Here is a 26,650-nt window from a genome sequence, read left to right on the forward strand (position 1 = left end):
TAATACAATTGATTCAGTATAACTACAAGTAATCATAATTAAAAACATATAAATTCTATTAACCTTTAAGATGCAGGGTTTGATATTAATATTACTGATCTCTAAACGGCGAGCAATAAGAAGTGCTCTCTCTCTCTCTCTCTCTCTCTCTCTCTCTCTCTCTCTCTCTCTCTCTCTCTCTCTCTCTCACACTCACTTAGTGTCCATCCTAAAAGCCCTTTGTTTGCCCTCTTAGCCAATCGAGGCGAATTACGACACCAGCTGAGGTTCTATAAAGGCGCCTCCACGCTCAGCAACATCCTCCAACAAGACAGCAGTTTAAACCTGCAATATACCGGAGCGGGAAAACATCCATCCCACTATCCTTGTACAAGTGAACGAAGACCAAATCAGATCTGTCTTTTCTTGGGTTGCATTGAGGCTCCTTTTGTATTTTTTTTGTTGTTGTTATGGAAATCTAACTCACGCAAAGGGACATTTCATTTAAGCCAGTTGTAGGATTTTGCACTTTGCGGTTGACAAACTTTGCATCACGTTGGAAAGAGAGAAAGAAGGATAAAGCACGCTTAGGATGGCGCGCGCTAACTTTTGGCTGTGTTTGACGGTGCTCGTGGCTCTCGAGCTGTGCGGCAGCGACGAGCCCGAATTGTTATCGCGCGCAGCGGCGCCCTCTGAAGTGCCCGTGATGGCCGTGATGCCCTCGGCTCTTTCCCTGCTCGAGGTGATGCACGAGGAGGAAGTGCCGGTGGAGGAGGAGGAGGAGGAGGCTGAGGAGGAGGAGGAGGCAGCCGGCGCGCGCCAGTGCTCGGCGTGCGCGTGGCGGGAGCAGAGCCGCGCGCTGCGCCTCGAGACCATCAAATCACAGATCCTGAGCAAGCTGCGGCTCAAACATGCGCCTAACATCAGCCGCGCCGTGGCTGAGCAACTGCTTCCTCGCGCGCCGCCGCTGCAGCGCCTCCTCGACCAGCACGACTTCCAGGGAGACGCGGCAGGAATAGGAGCAGCGCGAGAGCTGGACGAGTTCACTGAGGCGGATGAGTATCACGCCACCACTGAGTCGGTGATCGCCATGGCCTCAGAGCGTGAGTGCCACAAAGTGTCCAACTTTCAAATGTGAAAATGTGTTCAGAAAGTTTTAAGGCACACACAGCACTTCCAGTGTTGATTTAACACCATGTGCATTTAACTCGTTCAGTGATAAACGAGAGGTAAACGTAAATGTTAATGAATCAGTGTAAAAGTAGGAGTCAAGTTAACATTACATGGGGTGATTCAACACAGTGGTAAAGGATGGACAGACATATCGATGTTGTGCTTAATTACGTCACAGCTCGTTTCTGCAACACTCAGGATGGTGTTTTGCTTGTGAACTAGTGACACGTTTCACCAATCAGTTGGTATAGAAAGTTCCAGATATTAGAGTAAGAGCAGAGTTAACATTAACAAGTGCTATTATGAGTTTCAATCACAATCCAAAACAAAATCAAGCCACATATTTTATTTATTAAGAGTTTGGGTCCAGCATCCTCACTTTCACTCATATTAAATACCATATGTGATATATCCAGTTTATTACAACAGTGTTTGTAAACAGTTGCAGACCTAAGTAAAGCTTATGTTTGACACGACTTGTGAAGAGATATAAGAATTCCCACAGCTCATCTGTAGTTATGAGTTAAGTGTGAGGTCAGGGACAGGGTTAGCACTCTTTTATTCCTTAAGTGCACTCACTTTGAATTTGTACAAATTTTGCTCAAGATACATACTTTTGCCGTATCGTCTAACCCAACATTTCTTGTTAGTGTTTTCACAGTCAAATCTCGTATATTTTAATCCCTAAGTATCCCCCCCCTTTTTTTTACAAACCTTAATAGGTCTTTAATCAGGCGAATAGACTTAACATAAATAAAGGGTAAACACGTTGCCATATTTGACCAAAGAGACACAGCCTTAATCCCAGCCTTTGCTAGTTAGACGCTTTCTTTGACATTGCTCAGCATAAGGTACGTTTGAATAATCCCTCCTTCCATCCTTGATGCTGAAACACAGGAAGCACTGAACGATTCGATACGATATGCTACGATGCTTAAAGAGTACATCATATCACATAATACAACATTTTCTTTGTTAGTCATTACATTTTGTTGATGATAACATTTCATAGATTAACCCAGTTTTAAAAATGTTTGCCACACTATGCACATGGATTTAATCAGGTCAATACGCTAAATTATACCCGACAAGAGATTTCTAGGAAAGGTTACATTGAAGAATTTAAAGGGGTCATTCTTAGGGATCATACTGCGAACTGTTAAAATCCATTAGCCAATTGGGACTTTATAATTATTTATTGTGACAGGATCTATGAGTGTTGAAAATGTATAGGAAAGTACTCATGCCTTAAGAGCACTTCATCTTTTTTAATGTTCCCTATAGGCAAGAATCGCACTTTCCTCCTTCAAGAGATGAGGAAATATGTCTAGATGCACACTGATTTTTTGCTCTCATCCATTGCTTACAGAGAGGTCAGTTTACTACTGAACTCTCTCAGCTGTTTTTTTAATCGCATACTTATGAGCGAACATATGGCAGGCCTAAGGGCTCTGCTTGATGTCCTTTAGGTTTGCCATATTGGTGGTTTTCAAGAATTCGCTACAAACCGCAATAACATACTCGGTTGCCATATCCCTTTAACTTTATGTTTGCAGTCACAGCTTGTGCATGGTATTTTGGTGGGGGTGTGTGTTAAATCAATAATGATAATGTAATTCAAAACCTGACAAGCAGATGCACATAAAGTAAACATAGTCTGCCTCCAGCCTTGGCCACAGTTCAAATGTGATATTAAAAGTATGTTCTATTTTAAAATATTCTCTTGTGCATTTTTTGTTTGTGTAGGAATTCAAATATTAGATGTTTCAACAGATAGCTTAATTGATGCCAGAAAACTGAAATCATAGAGCCCAAAATGCTGGTTTTCTAAGTGAACCTCAAAACCAACCCTATAGTTCTGGAAATTTCTATTATGGTTTGAGACTGTTCTTGATTTTTATTTATCTGTTTGGCAAAATCTTAATTGTAGATTTCTAACCATGCCACTGTCCATTTCAGACTAAAAATGTTAACCCTAAAGGGACCAAACTTTCCATCTCACAATCCCTAGAGCAGAAACATACTGATCAGCTGCAACCTAACTTATTATAATCCACACCAAACATTAACTAAACATCATATCTTCTAGTTCAAGTATATACTTTCCCAACTATTTTGTTAAAATATGTTTCAATTGAGTGGCAATCTGGCAACCCGGGCAGTGAGAAAAAGTGTGTCCAGAAAGATGCTATTGTTCGGCCCTCAGCAGCGCACTCGCCTTTTAAATGCGAACTTTATAGGCGCAGCTTGGGGAGAAGGGGGTGTGGATACACACACACAAAATACACACACACACACACACACACACACACACACACACACACACACACACACACACACACACACACACACACACACACACACACACACAAAGCCCTGGGGGAACAGAATCAGGGTCGAGGGGGAGTGTGTGACCTTTCCGCCAAGAAACGCCGGGGGTTCAACAACATTTACACACGTAATGTATTCTGCACAAGGCGGACGAAAAGCCGAGCAAATAATCCCGTTTTTTTTTTTTCTTTCTTTCTTTCTCTTTTTTTGGGAGAACGAGATGTGAACAAAGCTGGGGTTTGTGTGTCCCCCCTCACTAAACTCTCACTCAATTGTCACTCAGTTCACGTATCAGAATAATGAACCGCAGTTTAAACGCAGCTTGTGATTTCACATAAACTATAATTTTTTTAACAGCTGCAAAGTAGAGTCTTAAATTTCTCAAATAGACTTTCCTGGGTTTTAAAGTTCCATTATTTCCATAGAGTCACTTTCACAGTGTTCGTTTGTGTCCAGCTGGACTTATATAATCCCTGTAGGTGTTAATTCAACACTGGGGAATTTTGCTGTGCGCCTACTAATGATGCACATGTTAAAGAAAAAACCAAGCACATATGGTATCAGTAATGCTTTACCACCTTGTAAACTTCATGTTTCACGTTCTTTCAGGCATGCAAAGTAGTGCACATGCCAGTACTGCATATAAAGCTATAATGCCCTTAGTATGAGCTGAAATATATGGCATGTACAGAATGCATACATTGACAATATAGAGAATATATGGTACTTGCAAGGAGCTAAAATTGTTTGCGGAAGGATGACAGAGGCGGATCTTAAATAAAACAGAGATATTTTGAAAAAGCTATTAGAAAATTTTTGAAAAGAAACCTAGAGAGGTACAACAAAAGAAATAAGCAAGCAAGAAAAAAAAAGAACAGCGTTGCTAGGCAACAGGGAAATATGATCAAATTATATATGAAATTGGCTGATGTTTTAGCTTACTAGCATGTCGTTATTAATGTGTTTATACAGACATTGTGAAAAGTATAAATGAGACACAACTATTGAGAACATTTGCCTCAGTAGTGAAGAAATGTGAGAAACAGTAGTGAAGACACTGAGAAACATCAACGTTGCCACACAACTCTAAACTATCAAAACATTTTACTTCAGAAAGTTCTAAACACTCCAACATATCATTTAGTTGATTAAAACAAACAGAGCTTTAAGGCAATTTATATTATTTTGTAAAACAAACAAACAAAAAAGTTATGTCAGTTTAAAATGTATTGTGGCTATCATAAGTTAACTTTACTGAAGATGTGTTAAATTCACACTGAGAAGCAAGAACCAATGTTCAGGAGTTGGGGCTCACTGTTGATATATGTCATTTTTACAACAAATCCTAAAGGAACTGATGAGGTTTTTGCCTTTACATTATCCATATAAAAGCCTAACATGGTAGCTAGCTATCTGTTTAGCTCTAGTCATTATCTGGCGTATACTCTACATTTTCCCCAGGTGCCTAGAAACCTGGTGTTGTCATGACTTCATGCATCATTCTGTAGCAATTCTCAAGCATATTCTCCTGAATCTAAAAATATTTCAGCTCAGAAGTTCATAAACATTAGCATACAGTAAAATATCATATATTATTTAATTATTTATTCCGCCTTCAAACTTTTGGCCTCCGCCAGCCTGACTCTGATGCCTGGGAACGTGTACTGTAAATGCAATAAATATAATGTTCTGGTTGAAACACTAGATTCTTGTAGACACCTGAACATCACACCCATGCGTTTTTTTCCATATGTGATTTAATATTATATATTTAGTATTATAAGTTGCTTTTAGAATAAAATCCACTCTTCTAATGAAGTCTTCCCACTAGATTTTGGAGGGTGATTGTGGGGTTTGAGCTCATTCAGCCACAAAAGCATTAGTGAGGTCAGGAATGATGTAGGATGAGGAGGTCTGTTGTGCAGTCAGTTCCACTTCATGCCAAAGGTGTTCAGTGGGGTTGAGGTCAGTTCTCTGTGCAGGACACTCGAGTAGGATAGGCACTATATCCTTAGTAAATCATGTCTTTATGGACCTTTCTTTGTGCATAAGGGTATTGTCATGCTAGAACAGGCCTGTTAGTTCCACTGAATTCTACAGCATTTAAAGACACCCAAATTGTGTGTTTCAAGCCTTGTGGTAACAGTTTGGGGAAGTGCCACATATGTGTGTGATACTCAGGGCTCCAAAAATAGTGTCCATACGGTGAAATTTTACATCTCAAGTTATATATATATATACTGTACATATATATGTATGTTTGATTACAAGATTAGCTAGGATGTTTATGTACATACAAGGATGCAAGGATGTAGTAGTACAAAGTAGTTTTTTCATGCAACACCTAAAATGATGACCAGTTTTTATCAGGAGTGTTTTTTCTGAAGAACTTTGTAAAAAGGTACATGTATTTGCGATACAAATTCGTATAATCATTAATCCACTAAATTGCATTCTTCTCAAGCAGAAAACAGACTTAATAAGAATAAGAGCAAAGAGGGGAGTAAAGACACCGAAAAACATAATTTTGGTCACGTTTAAGGTTGTGGAATGTTAGAAGCAGCTATAAAGTATTTGCATCGCTTATTCATAAAGCCAATACTAGTGAAACTTCTTCAAAGATAATTGTGCTGAAGGTTTTTACATGGAATATATATATATATATATATATATATATATATATATATATATATATATATATATATATATATATATATATATATATAACATTATGTGAATTGTCTGTTTATATCTGCTGTAATAGAAAATGAATCCACGCCTTGTGTCATTTACCCGATCATCAGGAACCAAGGGCGCAAAACTGGCCGTGCTCTCTGAATGGGAGGGATAGCATTACTCTCTCTCATCTGTCAATCACAGAGATGCTAGTCAACCATCTGTGTGCTCCTGTATGCAGATAAGGGCAGTGAGCGCTTTCCTCTAAGTGTGATGTGAAACAGCATTAGCAGCAGTTCAAAAAGATTCAGTTAGTTAAATTAATGTGTCAAAGATGAAGCATGTATTAGCCTTGATTTCCCCAGCTGGTAGCTATAATATAATATGGGAGAGTTAGCTAGTGGTTGGAAATTGGCAGGTCATGAAATTGGAGAGAAAATGGGGGAAATTCAACATAGTTAAATAGAAAGCAGAAAAAATGACACAATTACTACTTGTTATAATTGTAATATATATATATGCTCAGTTAACCATGTAATAATCAATATGTTAGTCTCTTGTTATACATAAACCCTGAAATCTTTAATTAAACCCCTCATGACCCTGAGAAAGAAATCTGCACAGACTGAACAGAGTAGTGTTTAAAGTTCTAGCTTTGCAACTTCCAACAGTTGATGATAATGACAGTTTGCCCATTTGTGTTTTTTGCTAGATGCTGACATATACTCATATGATTATGTAATTCTCTTTTCTATCATTTTAAACATATCTATCTACTTGTGCCATCTGTTGGCACCACTTTTTCCATTCTCTATCGTTCCTGCCACCTGCCTTCTCTTTTATATCATTCAACGTGTTCCGTTCTCTCAGCCTTGCTCTTTCATTCTTTTATCTCCTTTCCGTTTCTTCATCTCTTCTCCTCTCCCACCTCTCCGCTCACTCTGTCATTCCCCCTTTATTTCCACGTGCTGCACAAAGGAGCGCAACGCTCTCGCCTGTGGCGTCATGAGCGCATCCCACAGGAGGACCGAAACGCCTCTCTGTTTTGCAGATAAAGCACAAGAACTTCAAACGCTGATCCGTCCTCGCAAGAGATTTTCTTCTCGGAGGCATTAGCACTCAAAAAACGGATGGAGTTATTTATAGGGGTTCATCTGGTTTATGTTCCTTAGTCATATAACACATAGACATGCACATGTACACAGATTAGGTGCTTCCTGATTGCACGGATACATTTACATTTACTGTCACTAGGTTTCCTGTGAACATTTATTACATGAGATGATTATTTAGAGGAGATGATATAGACATAGATTTTTAAATGCACAATACACAATTCACATGATTTAGTTAGTTTTGTCAACAAAGTGCCAAAAAGTGTTATTTCAACAGCTTAAGCACTCACATAATCAAAGTGTGAGGTGTTAATCTTGATAAAATCAATTTTCTGAATGCTTCTGAGTATTTTTTTATTTCATAGATTCACCTTGTATTTTGCCAAGATTCATCAGTGTTATTGCATGATCCCACATTTCCAACCACATACTTAATACTTATCCCAAATAGGTAAGGTAAGGGTAGATATTTTATTGTCACTGTGTACAATCCAACAACATTTAGTGTGGCCATTCTCTGCCAACAATGTGGACATTTTAACATTGTTCTGAGAAGATATGGATATGGAGTAAGCAGCCCCAGCTCTTTAGTGTCTGACTATTTATATAATAAATAAATAAATAAATAAATATGTATATTTATATATATATGTAGCAGTGTGTACAGTCTTCATAGTTTGTAGGTTACCAAGGAAAGAATTTTTCTATGAAAATTACAGATTATTTAAAAGATTAAAAAAAGATTCAAAGAAAATAAGCAAAGTTAATTCACAAATATATAAATTTGTGAAATAAACACATTCTAACATTCAGTATCAGTTCCTTGCTACTACAAGTACCAGTAGATCTAGAATCCTCTCAGAATCGTGAGAGTTCATTGCAGTAACATTATTGTGGCATCGTTTCGTGTGCTTCTCCCTACAGTTTTAAGTAAGGCGCAATCCTGTTTTTTTTTTTTAAAGACCCTGCTGTTTTCAGTAACACAAAACAGGTCATGGGCGTCAAAATCAAGTTGACCTGAGATGCTCACAGCCCTTGATTCTGATTGATTAGGGCTGTGGAGTGCCTGAGTATATTAAGTACAACTAATACTACGTAAAGCTTTATGACAAAAGAGTGCAGGGTGCACCTGCTTTTAGCCACTTGTGCGTAGATCTCAGGCCCATCAACGCATGTCAATTCAGTACTTGTTTGTATGAGAGAGAGTTTTAATGCTGTGTGCATGTGGCTCGGTGCATGTGTGAGGCCAGAGCAGGGTTGCTGACCCCTTGGAGCCCTCATTTGTCACCTGTCTACATATTTAAACCAGGCCTTCCTCCCTCATCAGTGTCCCTCTCTAACAACCACCAGAGCGTTTGTTGGTAATTTGTCGCCCCTCCTTCCCCTGCGTGGACTGCTCTCCTTTGTTTTAAAGATTAGTTCATCTTGGTGTAACTTAGATGCATGAATTCCAGTTTTTTGCTGTGCAAGGTATTATATGTATTTAAAATGAAGTAGCTGGTGATAAATGAATGTTAAAAATCATATGACACTTAAAGGTATTTGCATAATGCACACAAGAACTGGGTTACCTAGTTTTAGAGGTTTAGAATGTATGAAAAAAAACATTCATACCATACAAAAAATGTTAGATTTGATTTGACGACCTATATTTATCACACATCTTTGTGAAAATCTTCAAAAAGTAGACTTCAACCTTTCTGCTCAGTTATATGTCCAAAAAAAAAAAAAAAACAGTGATGAAATCAAATGCATATCAGAACACATTTTTTTTTACCTCAGAATATTCGGCTTCCATTGTCCAAATGGTCTAATTGGGGCAAACATACACACACATGCAGAAAGAAGAATTAATACATTCACTGAGTTAGAGGGGAAAAAGCCCCCTATTGACAAGAGGGGTCACAGAGTTCACAGCAATGTGATATATCGGACGAGGAGCCAATTAACCTCTTCAGGTCTTTTTCTTTGGCCACGAAAAGAGAGCTGGTAGTAGATTAAACAACACGACAACCCCCCTCCACGAAAGAACGAACACTTAAGACGTCAAACACACACACACACACACACACACACACACACACACACACACACACACACACACACACACACACACACACAGATACACACACACACACACACACACACACACACACACACACACACACACACACACACACACACACACACACACACACACACACACCAACTCTCTTCAACATCCACCCACCAACCACTCCCACTTTAAAAAACAAGAGCCACAAGTCTTTTATAGTGTTGACCCTATAAAAGGGTCATTTCCTGAAGGTGCAGGAACCATAAACGTTAAGAGGTCGAATGCAGAAAAGACAAACCGGCCGTCCGACTGTCCTTTCAGTAAGTGAGTGTGTAAGGAGTGTGTGAGGAGTTAGTGACTAAACCTACATACACGCCGGATGGTAACACCTGCATCTGAGATCGTTTTCAACGATTCCCGTCCATAGGAGGGGAGGGGGGGGGGGGTTGTTCGAGCAAACGTGTGCGGAGCCTTTTGTGTTATCTGCCTGTTTTGTTTGAGCAGGAATAAAGAGTGAGGACAGTGGGGCTGTTGAGCTAGCACAACACGCTGTCAATTTTATGGCTAATAAACTTTCAAAGAGCCCAAAGTCCATTAATACCAGAGTCAAAATTTCACCAGGCCTCTCAGGAATCTCGCTCTCTCCTCCCTCTCGCTCTTCTTCCCACGCAGGGCCATTTTTAACCCCTAACCGGCATCACTCGAGATGCATCAAGCACATTTATAATTAAACATATCTCATAAACACTAACACCTTGTACACACTGACAGCTAGGCATTCTATATGAGTGTGGAAATTGGATTTTGGATTTGGCCCCTTTTTTGCAGGGGAGTTTAGAGACTGTATTGAAGCTGTATAGATGAACATGAACATAGACCGTATCCTGACAGCTGTTTGATAAACCGTATGTAGAAATATATTTTATAGAAAAATAGTTTTTGTATGATTGATTATGAGTTGGTGTAAGTTATTTTGACTGTATTAGGTTATTCTCTGCCTGTGTTTTGTGTTTTGAATGGATGCATTGCATATAGAACATTAAATATAATATACAATGCTCATAATACTAACATAATATATAACAATATATAATATGTAAAGTATGACAGACATGGCGGCAAAGAACACATCGAAGTTAAGCCGAGCTATTTATTTAAATTTTTTATACTGCAAGGTTTCAATGAGTGTTCAATGTTTAATTCCTCATTACTGAATGATATGCAAATAACAAACTTACTGCCCACATACCAATATGCTATCATTATACAGTAGTTGCTATGGTTACACCTTACAGAGCATTATCTCACTCTTTTGTCGCTTTGAATGAAACCACTACCATGTAACTGTAGCTCATAGATAATTTCTTTCTGTGTAAATTCATGTTCTTGATTTGTACTATTTTTTATTGCGGTGTGATTAACATTGGCCTCTTTGTTGCGGATCTCACACTGCATTTGTGTGTAGTTTCTTTTTTTTTAATATAATGTTTTGCTTGATTTGGTTAAATATATTTGCTTAAAATCTACATTTAGAAAATAGTTTAGTAACTAGACTTTCTGTGCTTTTGTCCTATTGAACAGATGATTAGTAGCTGATTGGTATAGCAGAGCGTAGCTCCATTTTCCTAATGGATGTATGTGGATGACAAGACTGTTTACCTGTTGTGTGCCTGTGAGCTGTAGACTTACTCAATTAAAGCAGGAGAGATGAATTTTGCAGTTTTCCTAGGAACTATTTAACCTGAGTTTTTTCATAGTTTTTCTGCAAGGTGGGAAACAATTATGAAATACAACAAATAATTCAATACTCTGGTACTGTGGTTATAACTTCAGAATATGAACAAAATGTGTCAGTTTAAATCTAGTATATACTGAGGTTTGTGCTGAAGATAAAATCTTTACAAATATCAGTTAGGACACTCCGGTGTGGTTGGTGTAGAAAGGGTGGATTTCAGTTACAGCTATTGGAATGTGTGAAAGCAGCAGCTCAGCTCTGTAATGCCACGTGGAGCAACAAGCGTTCTGTCCTAAAGGGACTGAGAACATGGACGTTTTTATCGGGGGCTGCTTTTATAGGGTTGAGTTAAAGAGCCAAAACAGATGTCTGTACTCACTAATAAAGGAAATAATTACTCAGCACTCTCCACTAATTAAGCACTTTGTCGAAATGAGGGTGGGATGGAGGGAGGAAACCAATAATAATCCACAAGCTTGTTGCTGCCATTCATGCATTCTTAAAAACCGATGGTCACGAGAAGAACAGCTGAATCATTCTGGCCATTAAGGGCATTGATAAGCCGGAAAAGACTTCATATGTATGAAAAATTAATAAGGATCTTATGTGTTCACAGAGTGGCTTCTCACAAAGAGGATGAGCAGCTAACACACACTTCCTTTTCCATTTAATGTTGGCCATGGCGTTCATTAGCAATGCCGAGTTGTCCGTTGCCAAAAGCACATTTGGATGAAGTCCAAGGCCACTGCTGTTAAGAACAACTGAACAGCTTGCGAATATATGGAGAAAAGAGTGTGCTGCTTCGAAAGCTTTAGTAGTTATTAGGGGCAATGGAATCTCAGCGCACAGCTTCGCTGCTATTGAGATGAAGGTTGGGAGTTCAGACCTGAGGACTGCCAGAGAGCCAGTATTGGGCCCTAAAGCAAGGCTTTTAATCTTTCAACTGCTCATTCTTAAATTATTTCAACTTATTTATTTACAGAAAGAAAGCATATTAATATACATTTGAAACTGAAATTACAATAGAAAGAATGAACAAACAGAAGAAATAAAAACAGACATATCTGGCTGTGTGAAGCTGCCTCAGAAAAGCCGTTCAGGAAAAAATGAATAAATGTATAAGGATGTCTTTTAAAATGTATGTAAAGGAAGATGAGAGAGAGCAGAAAGGTCAGGTCAGCATGCTTCACTTCATGCTGTGTTAGGCATTTCATTTTTTTTTTCAATGAAAAAAAAAAGAATGAATTATTCATTCATTTATCTTCAGTAACTGCCTTATCTTGGTCTTAGGAACACTGCCAGGCAGAAATACATACAAATTATCACTGGGCAACACACACACACACACACACACACACACACACACACACACACACACACACACACTAAGATGAATTAAAGGAATACATTATTTACAGGACAGTGCAAGCAAGTAACTGGCAACAGATCAGAAAACTGAATGGTGACAAAAAGACACAAATCCTCATAGATTCTTAAATGTCACTCATATTTTCTGGAATTGTACAGGATATACAGTACATTTATACATATCTAAATTATTATTTATTTATTTATTTATTTATTTATTTATTTATTTATTTATTTATTTATTTTGCAGATTTAGTCCATTAAATATGATTAGCATGCATTGGTAACAACACTGTTGGATGATACCTGATACTTTTATCGCTTTTGTAAATTCATTAGCTTTTATAGGCTCATGCTTAATAATACATTACTTAACCCCAATCCATTGATTTATTTAGTTACAGAAGTTTTGACACTTTGCTACTTATGAAGAAACCCAGCCTTACAATTCAACCTTACAAATAAATCACCCCTTCTAAAACAACATCTTGTTTTCTAAAACAACACAAAACTACTGTAGTAACTACATTTATACTTTGACCAGTCTGCACACCTAAATGAATTCCCCTGAAAGGATTTAATCAGAAACATGTTACATGGAGTTTTGGTTACCATGAGTTACAAATGCCCTTGGGATAGAGAACCATAGTGAACCTTGGACTTCACAACTTCACCAACAACTTATCTTCTTTTTTTATCTAGCTATGTAACTTTACAGGTCAGGCACTGCAGACGTTAGGGCACCTATTAAAGTGAACTCTTTACGTGTGTGACACTAAACCTGAAAAGATTATTCAAAGTTCTTATTTATTGATCAGAATTCAACTGGAAATTCATCCTAAAAATGTTAAAGGTACAGCAAGTATTTTCATGATGCATATATTAAATGGATTTCTTCAGTTAGCTAAGGAATAAAAATACATTTGATATAAATTTGAAATAAAATTGGCAGTATCATGTTACGACTATGCCGTATTGTCCTGATATATCGCATCACATCACTGACAGTGTGATGACCGTGTCAGGAGTTAATTATTGTAATTAATCATAAACTCTTATTTTATACATATAAAAAAAAAATAAAAAAAAAGGAGCTGAAAAAAGCACTGAACACATGCAAGCTCGTAACATCTGCATCCTTTTAATTAAAACTTGGTCCTTCTTATGAATGTACTGTATTCTGAATCTTGACAGTGGGCTACATTCTTCATTTCATTTAGAGTTGTAGGAAAGGTTTTTGTAGGCTAAACTGAACTAAACATTTCCTCCTGATTTACAAACGTTTTGCTGATTAACTTTACACTCACGTATGTATGTTGTTGAACGCTAAAATGCTAAGATAAAAGGCAGAAAGCTCACAGAGATGATGACTATATGGTGAAAGATTGTATTTTTCCTAATGAGCTCTTGTAGGATATAAACGTTTTTCCAAACTAATAACTCACTCTTCATGAAAATCACAATTCTAGTGTATATGTTCCTGTAAACAATTTATGAATTCATAATCAGCATGATCAATGGGTTTATACTGCAAATGAGTGTGATAATAATAAATAGTAATGGTCTATGTAATGGTCTATGTAATGGTCTATGTAATGATGTAAATGTGGAATGATGAAGGGTCCTAATACATAAGAACAAGCTTTTGTTACATTGTTCTGATAAACGCAATGATAAGGTAGCAGTCTCGGCATGAATTGAAATGAAACTCCAAGTAACAAACAAATTTCTTTGCATTCCTGCATTGTTACAGTGCATCGTACAATAATACTGTTGTCACCCTGTGGTATAATTTTATGGTATTCATAGTAGTTTGCTTTTCATATACTATTGAGCACACTGGTAGTACATTTTCAATACCAACCATTGATTGGACATTGTAAGATGACCAGCAATTTGCTAGGAATCTCTAATACTGTTGTATCATCATCATACCATGGATTCATTGTGTCACTCCAGCTGCAACTGTAGCCAAAGCCTCCTAAATCTTGACACATGTGGATGTAATGGTTGTTTCCATCTCCCCCTCCAGAAAATGAGAGGTCCCTCATGTTAGGGATGGAGAATCCCCCAACGACCTCTCTCCTGAACTCCTCCCCCACTCCCCTCGTCAATTCCTCCTGGGACCCGAGGGCCGAACAAAGAGTGTGCAGGGACTGTGTGAGTGCTGCTGGGCCCCTGTCTTATTAGAGGAGTCGTTAACGTGTCAGAATGATTAATTTCCAGAGGTGCATAGGGATCCCCTAGAGTCACATTCATTCTTTTTAACACACACTTCCCTCCAAATACCACATTTGCATTTCCCATTAAGAAAATATAGATATATATGCAAATAGAATCCCGCCCCCTTTTTTCTGGAGTGGGGGCAAGCGAAAGCATTATTGGCTTCTGTCTTTTTTCTCCCAACAGATGACCGTTTTCTTTTCTACAGCTTTTTTGTGGGGAGGAAAATCCTTCTGGGAATTTTTTTGCCATCCAGTCAGATACAAAACTTCATCTTAACCCAAGCATGTGCATGCGGTATGTGACATGACCATGAGTGGTGTAAGAGGCTAAACAGGTGTGTTTATTTTATTATATTGAGCTAATTAACCTCACAGGTCAAAAATGCAGATTAGAAATACCAATCTGTCTTCTTGGCAAAAATGAGGTAACGTGTTAAAAAATGTTATTTAAATGCCTCTGAATATAGACTCTCTGCAACAAAATATTGATAAAATGAATTTATTAATTAATTCAAATTAATTATTTGTAAAATGTATAAAGATTTTTTTGTTTTGGTGGTATTCAAAGTCAAATCATTAAATCAAAATACTTTAGTCATAGATCTGGAGCCATGATTTGCAAAAATATATCAAAATAATATTACTACACTTAAAAACGATTGCACTGATAAGTTATATGATGAAGTCAGTGATGGAAAAGATTTGATACATGTTCTGATACTCAGTATTGTTACATGTGGTTTGCATATAATGCATGTGATTCACTATATCACACTATCACACTACATGTACACCACATATAACAATACAAAGACAACAATACATCAGAAAATGTATCAAGTTCTTTCCATCACTGATCTGTTGAGTGAACACCAGCTGTCTCTACAATCACACATGCAACATGACACTGGGTTTACTAAATATTTTACAATTAGCACATCTGTAACAAGTTTCAGTTGGAGCAACTGATGTGTAAAGATTGCGACAGATTAATAGGATTTTAGAAAAGAAAAGAAAAACAAGAAACAAATAAAAAACAGAATAGAACAGATTTTCTTTTATTCCCCAACCCCCATCTCTGTAATCCTTTCCCACAAAGTCTGTTCGATATTTTTCCCCTGAGAACTGAATTTAATTATTCCAAGTATCCTCTCTTTGCTATGCTCACCATTAGCATCAGCTACCGACCTGATTCACAATAAAATTTCAAGTTCAGTGATTCTTAGTCCTTCTGAGACAAACTAGTATAAGTGTGTGTGTGTGTGTGTGTGTGTGTGTGTGTGTGTGTGTGTGTGTGTGTGTGTGTGTGTGTGTGTGTGTGTGTGTGTGTGGGTAGTATATAAAAAGACTGGCAGCAATATGTGTGTGAGATCAGTCATGCAAGCCTTATCATTTGAGTAAATATCTGCTGTTGATGTTGAATAGAGTGCTTGGCTGCTTAGTGCAGTTTAGTGTGGGTTTTTGTTTTGTATAACTGAAATAAATGTTTTAATTAAGAGTCAAAGTAAATGTCTAAGGAAATTTTTTTTTGGTCATGTAATTTATTTTTGGTGGAAATGAATGAAGTTTTTCTTAAAGTTACAAACAGTACAATGGATGATATATGGATTTTGTGTGTTATGGAAAACTGCACAATCAGTAGTTACTGTATTTTCAGATTCATTAACCAATGAATTTAAATTAAATTTTAAATCAATTTAGCCAACCGTACAAATATATTAACATAGTTAATTTAAGTTATGAAGCCATATTATTTTATTATTTGGATATTATAATATAATAATATTATTATTCTATTATAAGGTCAAATGTCAAAAGTGGTCAACTCTTTTAGGTAGCAAACAGATTATTATTATTAAAGAGTAGGTGGGCAAAAATGTGCAAAAAAACCCCCCCTATAATGTAAATGTGTAGAACAGGTTCTGTGTCAGCCTCAGATGCCATGCACACAAATGGTTGGCTGAACGTCTTATGCATATGGCACAGAAAATTGGAAACATTTCAGGAGTTTCAAAGATATCCTCTGATTGGTTGCATTCTACAGGATTTCCAGGAGACGTGTGTAACATTTTTTAATGGCCTGCCTGGAAACAAAGCCGTAGTGTTGCTCTCTGTCCCTCACGAAAGAAAGAAGTTACTATTATAACTGTGGCAATGAGCACCTATTTGGATCAGCTAAATGCTGAATTTTCCAAATTATATATAGTCAATGGTTTAGACTCATTAATTTACATGACTTTCTTAAATGAACAATCTATAGTTTGTATGCCTGTCTGTTTTGTAAGAACATCGACTTTACATTTTTATTCCCCTAAACATGAGGCTGAACAAAATGAACTGTGATTGGTTGCTTTACATGTCATTCAGATGTCCTCTTAGGTGGTTCTTGACCAATAAAAGCTGCTATGGAGGCCAGACCCATCAGAGGCCATCTGGACAATGCTCCACGTCTTACTATTTTCAGTTATACAGTTCCAGGTTCCGATCTGCTTGAATTGAGAGAAATCCATATACCAGACTCAAATTGACAGGATGGCCTTTAAAACAGAGATTTGAAATCCAGCCCATGAGATAATTAGACCGTTTTACTAAGGGGCAGGATTTACAGAAGCCATGCCGGGTAGTAAACACAGCCACATTTACATTTTAAGCAGTGATTCGTCTCTACTCCATACCTCTGTTTATATTGAAAATATTAGTTTGGATTTTTCCTCACTACTGCTTTGCCCTTTGTCATGTGCTAGTTTACACTGATAAAACATTCATATGGCATGATTATGCAATCTATCTGTTATGATTTATGGTGGGGTCCAACATTAAAGTTTTCTCCCTTTTTATCTTTTTCTACAGCTATGGTTTTCAGCGTTATTATATAAAGAAGCAAATGACTGAATATGCTGTTTATCATTTGCTCTGTTTTTAATTTATGTTAGCATTGATCCATCCTGTCTACTATTATATATTAGGCCTTTTGCAAATTTCTCTGCCTACGGGAATTTTCATGTAAAGCATGAGTTATACATATTGCACACAATACATAATATTTTATTAACCCCAAATATTTTTAAATTTTGTTTCTATACCAATATTCTATTGGTCTGGAATTACCAAAGATAATCTAACTACCAAACAAACTTATGGCTTGTTGTGGTTGTTCAATTATATTTTGTGTAAATGATAATTTACCACCAGTTCAGACTGTTGATTTTCTTTTTCTGTAGATGAAAATTTTGATAGTGACAGTAACAATAAATCCAGGTCAAGTGCTGGATCACTTGTTCTTTTATTTCTGGTAAACATTACAGTAATGGCAATGTTAATTGCCATAACTGTGCCAAATCTCAAGAGAGGAACACTGCAATATTGTCAAAATCTACACTAATGAGCAAACTTGCAGCTCATCTCAGCATGATGATCTTCCTGCTCAAACTTGTTTGGCTTCTCATCAACTTTCCATTCACAAACATAATAGATATTGTAGCATTTATGTCACCGAATACATGCAATATAATTTAATTACAGACCTGCTACCGACTGTCTGTGGATTCAGTGAGAAAGAAACGCTTTCAAGTTCACGAGAAACAACTAAAAATACTCAGAAATTTTTTTTTGCTTTAAAACCAACAAAACATGGAGAAAGATACTACCATTCATTACCATAGGGCTGACCTTGACCTTCAAACTCAATTTGGCTATTATGCACTACCCCTCCCTGCACCAGTGGGGATGTAAAAAGCTTTCAGTGCTGACCTTTAATCTCGTTTTTTAACTGGACCGAGGTTTCTGAGTGATCTTCTGACACAGGAAGCCCTTGTGGGTTGCTAAAGCAACCACAGATTGGGGATTGATTGACAGATACCCTTAGTTTTTGTAAAATGGTGGAGGCACATTTTTCCCTGTAGCAAACAATGCAGGAAAATAAAAACATATTGCTATGGAGGATTAACTTGCTTTGACTCTAAAAAACATTTATACTAGTACTTTTGCATCGTGCTGCATTGTTCTCAAATGTCACAGTATTTCTTTCTCATAGGGAAATCACCACCCAACTTCAGCATATTTACTAATTATTTTGGTAAAATGTCTTTGATTTTTTTTTTGCTACAAATAGGTGAATATAACATATGATGCTATATAATAATGATATGTATTTTATTAGTAATTAGATATTTAATACATATGGTTATGATTCACATGACATATCTAAAGGTTCTGAAAAACCATATTCTGTTCTCAAGACCCTGGTGTACACATCTGGTATTGCATTGATAATGTTTAAAAGCTTGGATTGTGGATTGTGGAAGTGTGGATTTATGTTCATTTTTAGCATTTTAGCTTTTAGAAAAAAAATATGCTCATTGTTAAAATTCATAGAATAAGTATTTTAATTCTGAATCTAATTTTACAGGGTACCACAGTGGTGCAGTGGGTAACATTGACATCTATCATAGCTACTGGATTTTTAAAAAAATAACCATTCATTACAACTGTGGTGAGCAGAAAGGTATCAGAGACAGAGAGGCTGCAACAGCAGAAGACCACATCTAGTCAAGCAAAAACAGGAATCTCAGGCTACAGTATGTAGTATGAAAATGTTGCATTAACTGATTATCCTGATTTCTGATGAGACATAAAGATAGGTTAAGGTAGGTTCAGCCACAAATCTATTCATCAACCATGAATCTATTAAGCCTTTTAGGTTGTATGTGATATAATAGGCATATTTTCTTACCATATATTGGGCACTTTAATACCAATACCAAAGTATTTATTTAAATGCCACAGTCAACAGATCTGAACAAAGTAGAGCAATTTTGGGATGTTTTTGCACCATGAATGTGCAGCATTTATTTGATGAAATGTGGTACAGGTATGTTCCCAATACTTTCTATTGTATAAATTGAGGCTCTTTTGAAAAGGGAGTAGGAGTTTCCTAATCTGTATTCATGTTGTGTTCCTAATAAAATGTCTTTTGGAGTTTTAAGGATATTCACAAAATACCATATTTTGAGTTTTGCTCAAGACACTGGCATGTAAAGACACTGGAGGTACCCTTGCAAATTTCCCAGAAACACAGATAAAGGTCTGTGTAATTTGCAGTTAAAAGACCTCTGCTAAGTGAAAATAACCCACTGCTGGTACTTTTTTAGTGATGACAGCAAGAGACTATTTATAGAACAAAGAAGCAAGACAGAAGCATTTCATTTAAAACCCCTGTCCAAAACTAAGAAGCACATCATTCAAATGTCACTGTCCAAGGTGCTGAATCAGTCAGTAAGTCAATATCTTCTGAGACTCATAAGCAACTGCCTGTATTACAATGCATTGGACAATATTATTGACATAAGCTGCTCACATGTCTGCTTTAAAGCTGGTCATATGAGGATAAAAGAAACTGAACTCTTCACTAAACTCTTATTGAAATGCCCTGTTGTTTTTCTCTTTACACAGCGGAGCCAATAGTCCAGGTGGATGGAAAACCAAACTGCTGTTTCTTCAAGTTCAGTCCCAAGTTGATGTTCACTAAAGTGCTGAAAGCCCAGCTCTGGGTTTATCTACGACCATTGCAGCAAACATCTACTGTTTATCTGCAGATCCTACGTCTGAAACCCGTAACTGATCAGGGCAGTCGCCACATCCGCATCCGTTCCCTCAAGATTGAGCTCAACTCACGGTCAGGCTACTGGCAGAGCATTGACTTTAAACATGTCCTGCAGAACTGGTTTAAACAGCCACACACAAATTGGGGCATTGACATAAATGCCTTTGATGAAAGTGGCAACGACCTGGCTGTGACCTCACTAAGACCTGGAGAAGAAGGGCTGGTAAGGACCCTTAGACCTGCTGATCAGTGGTATCATTGATGGTGTTATTCAAGAATGTTTTGAATTTGGTATTTAAATTTGGTATTCGTAAAAGTCATAGAGCTTGGCACGAGTTTAATTAAAAAAGAAAAACATCGGGTAAAACAGGAACCTTGGCAAGTATGCCCATTGTTGGTCCTCGAAAGGGCAAGTTCATTTCTCCAGAAGTAAGTAACAACCCAACCCTTTGGACAGCAAGATGTTTTTAAAAGTGAGTTAAAAAAAAGATCAGAGACTCTTTAGCAAGACTACAAAAACAACATAAAAAGCAGAGAGAGAATGAAACTCCCTCTGGACCTCTCCTTTCTCTTTATCCAACAAAGAAAGCAGAGTGCAAGCTGACAGGATTTGACCTCAGTGGCCTTGTGGTTTGTTCCCTTCTTGCTAAACTCATGCGTGTGTCCAGCTGCTTGGCCACAAGATGAGATCAGTGTTGAGAACAATGAAATTGTTAAGACACCGGGTTCACAATCTCTTGAGAATCACTAGGTGCGTACAGGTCAAGGTTAGGACAAAAACAGGAAGCCAAAGGTCACATATAGCCTGCAGTTTTTAGTTTATCAATGCCTCAAAACTACTTACACATCAGAATTTACAGAAACCAACCCCCACAAGAAGTCAGCAATGGATATAACTAGAGTGGGTTTAAGATGTGTCTTTTTTACATAAACAATTTTCCTGGATTGGTAAAATTATTACAGATTTGGCATCTGATCTCTCACAGCTGTTAACGAAAGTGAGGGTTTTGTGGCAACGGAGCACTTGCATTAAATGATTGGAATTTATATTTTATAAAGTATCAAGCCACCAGTTTGTAGCTTGTGTGATCCACCAAATCCATGTTTTCACCTGTCTCTTGATTCCTTGATGCAGTGAAGTGCTTGCTTTGCAAACTTAATTACTCAAAATCTCTAAATACAAACATAATCTAAATATAAAGACTAAGGTTTTAGCAATTTTCTGTCTCTCAAAGTTTCACCCCTCTCTTCATTTTTTCCCACTTACTTTCCCTCCCCTGATTTCCAGCAGCCGTTCCTGGAGGTGAAAGTTCTCGAGACGACAAAACGTTCACGCCGTAATCTTGGCCTGGACTGTGATGAGCACTCGACTGAATCTCGATGCTGTCGCTACCCACTCACAGTGGACTTTGAGGCATTTGGATGGGACTGGATCATTGCTCCTAAGCGCTACAAAGCCAACTACTGTTCAGGCCAGTGTGAGTACATGTTCATGCAGAAGTACCCACACACCCATTTGGTGCAACACGCTAATCCTCGAGGCTCGGCCGGTCCTTGCTGTACACCAACCAAAATGTCACCCATTAATATGCTCTACTTTAACGACAAGCAGCAGATCATCCACGGAAAGATTCCTGGCATGGTGGTCGATCGCTGTGGCTGCTCTTAGACACAAAAGGTGGCTCGTTTGGTCTGCTCATGACTATTCAAATGTCTCCTGATTGGCTTTTCTCTTACATCCTGGAAGAGTGACACAACGATCAAGGAGGCCAAATTTAGCTTGTTACTGTAGTCAGCTAATAACAGAATAATTCATGGTAAAAGTGGTAAAAACTGGAGTCGAAGGAAAGAGATTTCTGTGAACAATTTGGAAGTTTTAAGACTGGCTGGTGAAAGAAGATTGAGACATTTATTTATTCCTTTTCTGTGTTAGTTTTTTATGTGTTTGTTGCTCCTGGTTTTGATTTGAAGTGTTTCATTTGTAACTGTTTAATAGTTGTAAGATAGATATTTTTAAATTGGCTCCAAAGTGATTAAGCCAGTTTATAAGTGTGTTCATCCTGTCTTACTGCAAGGGCAAAAAAACAATACTTAATATGGATTATGCGATGCCCTCTGTAAATACTGCGACAGTGAAGTCAATGCTGTTTCTTGCTGTTAATTTAACTATTACCTGCTAGAACCAAGAATTTTCACAGCATTGTTGTACAGATTTAATCACCACATCTAATGAATTAGAACAGTTTATGCATGCGCTCATATTAAACTGTAATATAATCATAGTTGCCTAACATTTTTAAAGTTAAAATAATAATAATAATAATAATAATAATAATAATAATAATAATAATAATAATAATAATAATAATAAACAGGCAATTCAATTACTTGGTTTGACACAATTGGTGCTTCAAATTTGAGGATACTTAAAATGTTCTTACAAGTTTATCTGAAACAAATGATACGGTTGTCCCTATGTTGCTTCAGAAAAAGGGACAGATTTCATCTTGAGTGCATGCAATGCTGCAATGTAAACGCTGCCTACCTAGGCAACCTAATCACTAATAAAACATAGGTTAAGTGAATGAGGAAGAGAAAAATCTTTATTTGCAAATGAAAAAACATCACATATCTTTAATCCAAAGAGACAATAATATTGACTTCACTGTCCCAATACTTATGGTGGGAACTGTTTATGTAACTATGACTTTTTTCCAAAATATTCTTAACCATATATATATATATATATATATATATATATATATATATATATATATATATATATATATATATATATATATATGTATATGTATATGTGTGTGTGAGAGAGAGAGATTAAGAATATTTTTCCCCATTTATACTTTATTTCATCCAAAACATAGTACATTAGAGAAGCAAAAATATGCCAAGAGAGACCTACAGTAGGTAAACATGCTATAGCAGACCCCCCACCACACACTGCAAACACAGCTAGCACCCCAGTGCGACATTCCCAAGAATCCAGGCGCCCTTTCATGGCCACTTTGATCTCCTTTTTACTCGTCATCTTGTAAAAGACAAAAAGAAACAAGAAGAGAAAGGGGTTTTTCAAGACTTTTCAATGAGGACAGGAAAAGGGGTTTGACTAGGCAATCGAATTACGACCACAGCACTGACTCTCTCTCTCTCTCTCTCTCTCTCTCTCTCTCTCACACACACACACACACACACACACACACACACACACACACACACACACACACAGCCTGAACTTTTAGAGTATCAGCTCAATTGGTCATCCACAACTAGTCCTAAATATTAGAATACGAGGAGATTAATATTATTCAATAATGATTTAATAAAATACTGTATTATATATATATATATTTCCTTTCATATTATGGCCATATTTTAAACAGTTTTGACTCGGAATAAATTTGTCCAACTTAAATTACAGGGCCTTTAGCTGAAGCTTACATAAATTATTTTCATATAGCACATGTAGGCACGTGCTGATCATTTTCATGTGACAATAACTGCAGGACACTGAGGAAGTATCCTATATACTGATATTGTGTGTGACATATATATCGCAACATATCATTATCAGCAACATAAGATCAGATGCACTAGGCCGTTTTCCCCCAAACACACAGTTGCTGGGAAACGCTTCATTACATTTCATCATGTGGAAAACTACATTTCAAGAAAAATATCATTTATTGATTTTTTTGTTTTATGATCTTTCACTCCATTATTACTCCTTACTAATCCTTAATCGTATGATGAACTGAAGTGCTTAAAAGGAAAAAAGAAGTCTCATCATCACTAGATGTCTAAGCAAAGAAAAATATTGCTCTGTTGGAAACAAAAGCACTATGCTGTTGGATAAAGGAGACGCCTTCTGACGTTATATATAAATAATATATGTATAGAATTTTTTAAAAAGGGGTACAAAAGAACCTTTCTGGGCACTCTACCTTACCAACTATAAATTTTGCACTATGGGAATGGCAAGAAAAGTCATGTTGTCTGTATTTGTATTATACATTTTCAAGCACAAGAGCTTGTACATGGACTGTAACAATTGAGAAAGAAAAAAAATGAGTTTATGAAGTGGATATACAGCGATTGTCCATCATATTTTTCCTTCATTCTATGCTTTCCTGAAGTTCTTTTTTCCCCATCTTCTAAAGCAGAGACCTGTCATCATTTCCTCCAACAAAATTTAAAAAAAAAAAAAAAAAAATACCAAATGTTTTTTTCCAAACAACATTTTTTCCTGCTTGGACAGACATCACTGGAGTGTATTCATGAATGCAGGATGGTGAAGGAATCCGGAAGCTCTCTCTCAGTGAACATCTTAAGCTTTTCGTCCTGATCATTTGCAGTGTCAACAGAAGTGTCCATACTTAGGATGTATTTCTTTTTTTTTTTAATAATTTAAAAAAGATCATTATAATACAATATACTGAAGTTAAGCTTTTATGAGTTCACATCCAACTGACCTCCATTGAGAAAAACCCCTAAGTCACTACTTAGCTCTGTACTTGGTTTGGATTTTATTTTGTTTCAAGTCACATTGATCCAAAGTGCCTGTCCAATTAATAAACACAAATAGGTGAAGGAAACATTGGTAGTACATTATGGTGCATTTTCACTAGAGGAAACTTAGTTTGAAGATTTGAAATAGAAGATACATATAAAGGCAATGTTGTGTAGTAGGTGGCAGCAGGTGGCAGCATACACGCATTGTTACGAATATTAAGAGAAATAAGGAGCATGCAATGCACCTATACCAATGTAACAGACTATATACACTGAGGCTTAATTACCTGCATTGTGAAATTAGGTAAGGCTAGGTTATTAGTTCAAGGGGTTAATCTTTACTGGCATGTTTGTAAAGACCTGCTTTAAAAGTCTTCATGTAGTCATTTGATGTCTTCATAAACGAAACCTTAATACTGGCAAGATAAATACATGATATAAATTCATTGGTTAGTAGTACTGATATATTCCAGCTGGAGTGTGAGCGTTGTGATGGTGGATCGCTTGAAATTTCCTTACTTGATTGTGCACAGAGGCAAATGAGAGCTAAAACATTAGAGTAAGCTAACAGCTGCTGCTTTAGCATTGTTACCCAAAACCAAAACACACCTCAGACAATTCTGTATCTCAAGAGTCCTTTCTCTGGTTGATGACACTGATACGCCATCGATACAAATGATGTTGCAGAACTTTAAACTGAAGTTCAGTCCATATGGAAGCAGAACAGTGTCAATCTGCATACTGCAAATTTCCTGAGGACAGATTAGGTCTCGAAGTGATTCAGATTAAAAAACTCCAAGTTGATCTGTATATTATGAATTTTTAAAGGAGGCTTATTCTGAAAGTCTTTGAACAAAATGTACAAACACATTATGTCCACTTGTGTCCTCTGAGGCAAGTGCATAATAACAGACTTTAGATACACTTACTCTTTAAATTAGCCTCCAGTGTAAAACAAGGAAAAACTTCAGACATGCTGATTGTCCATATTACCCAGGCAAGTTCAAGACATTTCATTTTTGCCTAATCCATGCGTCAGTTTTGTTCAATGCAAGTACAAAACTTGCAATGAAACCATCTTAAAAATGAAAACTGAAATCTAAACATTTAATGAATCAAAAACCTACGCAGGCATTGCTGTCACAGGTTCAGTACTATGATCGTAAATATAAAGAATGAAATGAGCATATCACCTTTACATCATGAAGTATGGGCACTTTCTGCATAGCAGTTTAAGCAGAGAAGTAAATGTGGAGGAATGCATCAAGGGACAGTGGACACTAAGCTAAATCTGTGGAGGAAATGGACTGGAAAACTGTGGACCCTTTATGCATAATTGGACAAGCAAGGATGTTCTCACAGTGTAAATAAGCATTCAGCATTTTAGCAGCTTGCATCGCTTTCTCAGAACAGGTTCTCAGCTTTGAAGAATTCTGTCTTTTTTGCTGTCTCATCCACTTTTTTTGATGCTGTGTAGATGAATGAATTATAAATTTGTAGGTTGAACTTTGTGGAAAAGAATACTTGGTTTCTTTGTTTTTGTTTGGTCTCTTTTTCTACAATAAATCATTTATTTAGCCTAACCGAGTGTATGTGCCTTTACTAACAGAATAACGAGAGAATCAGTAAAACTGAATGATACACACAGTCACTCACAATGCAAACACAGACCACCTCCAGTAGTGGTCCCTGGCATGGACAAATTGGTACTGTAGTCCTACCTATTGCCATGCATATCTGAGGGAAAGCTGCATAGAAATAAAACAAATATTGACCTGCTACCAAAAACAGGGTTAATTCTCATTGCTAGCTCTCAAAAAAGTGGAAGCAGAAGGCCAATGACGGAGTCCAGCCATGGACGTG

General features: G+C 37.0%; 1 protein-coding gene across 2 annotated transcripts; it reads left to right on the top strand.

Moving 5' to 3' along the window:
* The first annotated feature begins 272 nt into the window (after positions 1-272).
* gdf11 (growth differentiation factor 11) lies at positions 273-25,885 on the top strand. 2 transcript variants are annotated; one of them, XM_027165475.2, is made up of 3 exons: positions 273-1,082; positions 20,110-20,483; positions 21,552-25,885. In XM_027165475.2, exons 1-3 carry the CDS (start codon positions 572-574, stop codon positions 21,927-21,929), a joined length of 1,263 nt encoding a protein of 420 aa, XP_027021276.1. In that variant the 5' UTR covers positions 273-571; the 3' UTR covers positions 21,930-25,885. The 2 variants fall into 2 exon arrangements, with proteins under 2 accessions (XP_027021276.1, XP_027021275.1); XM_027165474.2 differs by having other exon boundaries at positions 275-1,082; positions 21,549-25,885.
* Positions 25,886-26,650: the final 765 nt, after the last annotated feature.

The sequence above is a fragment of the Tachysurus fulvidraco genome, chromosome 2 (assembly GCF_022655615.1).
Source record: "Tachysurus fulvidraco isolate hzauxx_2018 chromosome 2, HZAU_PFXX_2.0, whole genome shotgun sequence".
NCBI classification, from domain to species: Eukaryota; Metazoa; Chordata; class Actinopteri; order Siluriformes; family Bagridae; genus Tachysurus; species Tachysurus fulvidraco.

Bases quoted from the DNA above. Each gene is read 5' to 3' on its own strand.
- gdf11 (XM_027165474.2), top strand. From the start codon at position 572: ATGGCGCGCGCTAACTTTTGGCTGTGTTTGACGGTGCTCGTGGCTCTC. The intron at 1,083-20,109 runs GTGAGTGCCACA...CTCTTTACACAG, and splicing joins GATCGCCATGGCCTCAGAGC to CGGAGCCAATAGTCCAGGTG. The intron at 20,484-21,548 runs GTAAGGACCCTT...CCTGATTTCCAG, and splicing joins GACCTGGAGAAGAAGGGCTG to CAGCCGTTCCTGGAGGTGAA.